At 40.4% G+C, this 5,541-nt stretch overlaps 1 protein-coding gene across 1 annotated transcript; it reads left to right on the plus strand.

Annotated features, from left to right (window-relative positions):
• Positions 1-2,542: 2,542 nt before the first annotated feature.
• Positions 2,543-5,166, plus strand: LOC104271175 (probable ATP-dependent RNA helicase DDX52; the record flags this gene model as incomplete). The annotated part of the gene is made up of 7 exons (XM_009865773.1): positions 2,543-2,633; positions 2,924-3,046; positions 3,274-3,424; positions 3,787-3,862; positions 4,080-4,151; positions 4,478-4,570; positions 5,079-5,166. Coding segments are annotated over 7 exons (694 nt in total), but the record flags the coding sequence as incomplete, so codon positions are not given.
• Positions 5,167-5,541: the final 375 nt, after the last annotated feature.

Below are 5,541 nucleotides of genomic sequence, written 5' to 3' on the forward strand. Positions count from 1 at the left end.
AGTAGTGCTGTAGGACTGAATTCCTAGTCCCTCACTGAATCCAGATCCATGCTTGCAAAGAGGACTACATCCTCCAGGAATACATACTGAGCCATCATCTTAAGTGAAACACGTCTGTCTTTCAAAACCTGAAAAAGGGAGAGGATAAGTAAGGCTTTTCTTCCAAAAAGGCAGGGAACTAGGTGCAGGTGCCCCCTCTGAATTCCAGCTTCAGTGATTAGTGCAGTTGAACCAACTGTTGGAGAGCTGGGATCAAAAAGATTTTCTACATGAGGAATTTTACCCTGTATGACAGCCCCATTCTCCAAAAGCTTTACTCACTGTTGGTGGGTAAAGTATTTTCTCTATTTTGTAATTCAGAAATGAAAAATAATTGGTTTAAAAAACCTACAAGACTTCTTATAGCTGTGGTTTGATCATTCACTTAAAACAGTATCAAATTTGAGGCTTGGCTTGCTGAATATTTAAGCATTATATAAAGCAAAGTCTGCAGAGGAAGTGATTGAGAACATCCCTGTAGCATGATTTCTTGAGTAGGCACAGGGTCTCTCTACTCACATCTCTCTGGGCAAAGCAGTCTCACACAACCTTCCAGAATCCTTGCTTTTACCATTGGGCATCTGGCAAATTTTCCACAAACCTCCAGACTTTTTAATGAACACTGAAACTTTACAGACTTTGAATTTAAAAATACGATGGAAAGGATGTGTAATGGTCCAGAAACTCCTTTTCTGATGGGATCCATGAGAAAATTCAACCATCAGTGATCTCTAAAAAGTTAGATTTTGAAAGTTCTCTAACACAAAGTTTTAAAATGCCATATGCAAAAGCGAGGGAGATATCTTAAAGCAACAGAGAAAACACGTAAAATTTATTTCTTAACTACCTGTGAAAAGAACGGTAGTGGTCAGCGTTATGAAGCCTTATGCCTGAATGACTGGGAGGATTGGTAGTGACATACACAACCTCTCAGTTCTGGGTCATGAATTCAAATAGGAACGAGGTTAGTAGTGTCAGAAAGTCATTGCCACGTCATTGCAGTGTACTAATGTGTAGAGATTCATTCGTAGCTTGAGTCCAATTACTCGCACACAAGAGGTCACTTTACAAAATGCACTATCAAAACTGGCAAAGGTAGGCAAACCCATTTCTGCTCTTTGTAACATGCTGCTACATTTCCATATCCAAAGTCATCTATTCAAAGTCACGTCGAGTCTCAAAGGCAGTGTGGCAAAGCATCCAAGGTCCACACTGCACAGTCTGATGAAGAGAGGACTTTAGTCGCCTAACCACTGGTTCAAAACTTCTCACGCGTAATAATTGCAAATTTCCCTACTTAAATTATATAAACTGTGTCATGACAAGCTTTTGCCACTGGCAGAGACAGTGTCTGGCAGCCGGGACAGTGAGAGTTAAGGTGTCTGTGGGCAGAGCAGCTCACACAGGGTTTTGGTGTCTTTGCAGGAAAGGGGATATAACTATGGTCAGCTGAAACTAATTACTCTGCCAGAAAACTTTAAGAGGATTGAATGCTATAGAATGCCTGCCCTCTTTCAAGGTTTGGGATGATTTAGCACTAGTGGAAAGCTGAGTTATAAGCCTTGAGCAAAGTTTTGGGCTCCCCAATTCAATTGAGACAGGGATCTACTGGAGAGAGTCCAACGGAGAGCTGTGAGGATGATTAAAGGACTTGAACATCTCTCCTATGAAGAGAGACTGAGAGAACTGGGGCTGTTTAGCCTTGAAAGGAGATGGCTGAGAGGGAACCTTATTAACATATATAAATATCTGAGAAGTAGTGATCAAGAGGAAGGAGACAACCTCTTTTCAGCGGTGCCCAGCAACAGAACAAGAAATAATAAGTTTAAGTTAGAACATAGGAAGTTCCACCTCAACATGAGGAGAAACTTCTTTACTGTGAGGGTGACAGAGCACTGGAACAGGCTGCCTAGAGAGGTTGTTCCTGTGTGGCTGCCCTAGGGGATCCTTCTGTGGCAGGGGGATTGGACTAGATGATCTTTCAAGGTCCCTTCCAACCCCTAGCATTCTATGATTCTAAGATTTTGTTTTGCTAGACATAAAGTACATGAATTCTTTCATTTTTCCTGGACTTATCTGAGCAAGCTCAGAAATCCCTGAAAATTGGAAAAGAGCAAAGAAGACAATTAGAATAAGGGAAAAAATAGTAAATAGTCCACTGCAGCTAGTAACTTCCACTGATGTGTTTTCTCAAATATATTCTACACAGAAAGGCATGAAAAATGCCATGAAAGAGGAAAGAGCTCTATTTCGGAGACAAAATAACAGTAGATGTTCTCAGAAAAAGTACTCTCAACTACTGGCTAAAAAGGGACGCTAAGATCCTGGAATGTAATAAATCTCTAGTGCACAAAAGTTGTACAAAAGAATTATTATTACCTTAAAGGGAAAGTTCTTACTTTTATCTAAACATGTATATATATATATATATATATATATAAAATACATATAAAAAATAAAAAATACAACCAGCAGCATGCTTTTGTTGGATTTCTCATTTTAGAAACTCTGCGGCAGAGACAGTGGAGCAAGAGCTGTTGTTTGTTGGATCTGAGACAGGAAAGCTAACGGCAATGCGAGAGCTTGTTAAAAAGGTACGTTAGCGAGATTGAGCACGCTGTGCTTACTGGGTGGGGAAAAAAAAATAAATCTCATTTCCATGGACTAAAGTGCAGCCTGATGCCTAAGTTAGGAACTGTTCCATCAAAGGCAACAGAGCTGAACTTTCTTAGTTCTGACCTCCAAAGACTTGACTAGTCACAAAAAAAAGGTCCTCTGAGAAGTAAAATACTGAAGTTGGTTAAGTCTCTTGAGTAGCTCAGTGTATGCAACCAGCAATGGTAGGAGAAGGACTTGAACCTTAGACAAGCTTGTTCTTTTGCAGGGTTTTGCTCCTCCGGTCCTTGTTTTTGTACAGTCTATTGAGAGAGCTAAAGAGCTTTTCCATGAACTTATTTATGAAGGCATCAATGTGGATGTTATCCATGCAGACAAAACTCAGCAACAGGTAGGAGGCTATAATTTCTTTGCAAGAACCACTTTATAGAAAAAAAGATAAAAGCAAGAGTTTTGGAATGTAACTTCAGGTAACTTTGAGGGTAAATTACTGCAGGTTTTGGTTTAGAGGTTTAGTTTTATTAATTAACATCATGACAACTTCATGGAAACAAGTTAATTTCCTTTCTCAAATTGCTAATTAGGCTGTTTCCAAATTTCTTTCTTCTGTTTTCGTAGAGAGATAACGTAGTACGCAGTTTCAGAGCTGGGAAGATTTGGGTGCTCATCTGCTCAGCCTTACTAGCTCGAGGGATCGACTTCAAAGGAGTGAATATGGTCATCAATTATGATTTGCCAACGAGTGCAGTGGAATACATCCACCGGATAGGTGAGTGATTGTTCACAAATGATGTCCTTTTTCTCATTTCCTAGATCTTTAATGTTGATGCTCTCGTGCATGAGCAAAAAACCTGAAACCAAGCTTCCTCTGGTGCTGCAGCACCAGCTTCTACATTGCTTAAGTCAGTTTATATCTGGGCTCAACTTTTACTAAAACTGTGTTACTTTTTCTGTCAGGTTTCTGTGAACCTTTAATATTTAGATGTTTCAGATGTAGCTATGCTTACACTCAATAGGAACAATCTTTGGGGACTGGCTGCTTGGTAGTATGCTGGGGCAGTGAAGAGGAATAGAATGAAGGGAAGTATTTATAGTAAAATCTGTCCTCGCTGCAAAATTTGTGTTTGACAGGTCGTACTGGAAGAGCAGGACACACAGGAAAAGCTGTCACTTTCTTTACAGAAGATGATAAACCTTTATTACGGAGGTAAATTGGAAACGTGGCATAGCAAAAATGATTTTTGTGTTTTGTGTAGTGTACTGCTGGACCATACGGTTCTGTCTGGTACTACGCGCCTCAAAAAAAAAAAAAAAAAAAGCACAAAACCCCCATTGTTAGGGATTGCTTTTTTCCAGAGAAGATGCTTGTCTATTGTCCGAGCACTCGCTGCCAGAGTTAATCTCTTCCCTCTTGTCTTTTCCAGTATAGCCAGTGTTATTCAGCGAGCTGGCTGTCCCGTGCCAGACTACATAAAACACTTGCCCAAACTGCAAAGGTACGTTTGGATAATTGACCAGGTTGTTTCCGCGTATTAAAAGTCCACATGTGCAGTGCTAGGGGTGCCAGGGTTACAGAATGTCTAGCTGTGTGCCACACAGTTGCAGTTTAGCTGCAAAAAGAATTTTAGATAAGGTGGGAGGTGGTAGTTTTTGGACAAATATGGAAACAAAAAGAATCCTTACCTTAAATACTGGAAATATGTTCAGACTCATAAATCTGTAACAACCAATAAAGGTTTTCATTATCTGTTTTATTTACTTGAAATACTAATTTTTGCCCTTTAAAGGAATTTAATCCTTCTTCACTAAATGTCGTCCTCAGCAAACAAAAGAAGAAATTAATTAAGAAGCCATTGAGAAGAGAATCCATTTGTACCACCCCTCAGTGCTTCTTAAAAAAAGCCAAAAGAAAAATGTAAGTAGTTTGGGTTTTGGTTTTTTTTGTTTTTTTTTTTTCTCTTGAGAAGAGATAAGCCAGAAAAGGCCCAGCCACCTTCTTCCAAGATAACCAATAACTTGTTTGGATGGACCACACAGGCGTAATGAAGTTGTAGTGTCGATACCTGTCCACTGGAAAGTGGGTTAAGGCCACCAGTTGGCCTCGTGTGGTGCCATGTATTGGGTAATAGCAAGCTGAGTTTAAACCACCAGCCTTAAAGCAAGACTTGAGAGGAGCTGTCCTTTCACAGGCCCTGTCTGCTCCTCCTCTGGCACGAGGTCTCAAGCGGTAGTGACTGGAGCTCGTAGCAGACGGGCGTGTAGCAGAAGTGGTCATAAAGAACAGCATTACCCACGCGTTGGAGTGTGGCTGCTGAAGGATTTGTGTTCAGCCGCACCGATGGGATATAGAACAACTGATGTCTGTGTCGCTGCTCTTCATGTATGGTGTTCAAGCGTCTTGGTCTCCAATGTGTTTCTTGTAGGAAAACTACAAAGGAAAATATTAAGGAGAAAAAGAAAGTTAAAGAAGATAAAACTGGCAGCAAATTGCAGACTGTTTCCAAAAGCTGAATTAACGACAGACTACTCGTGAGCTGGGGCTGACATCTATGTCCGTACTAAAGAACAGAAGGATGAAGATAGGGGCAGGGGGGAGAAAAATATTTCTTCTGTTTGCTTAAGAGTGAGGACGGATGTTTACATGCAAGCAAGTCTCTACTGGAATACCATCAGAGGATGCCTGAATGCTTCTTATAGAAGCTGAAGCATGTGCTCTTGCAGTAAATATCTTGTGTTTCTGAACAATAGTTTTGTGTCTGTCTGTGGAAATACTGTCAGTTCTGCGTTCAGATCATTCTTAAAATGTTTGCTGGAGTTCCAGAAGATCCAGTGGCAGAAAACACAGAGAGCTTACTCTTAGGTTTGATAAATGCAGCTCTCAAAGAC

This window comes from Apaloderma vittatum, unplaced genomic scaffold (genome assembly GCF_000703405.1).
Source record: "Apaloderma vittatum isolate BGI_N311 unplaced genomic scaffold, ASM70340v1 scaffold9983, whole genome shotgun sequence".
NCBI lineage: Eukaryota > Metazoa > Chordata > Aves > Trogoniformes > Trogonidae > Apaloderma > Apaloderma vittatum.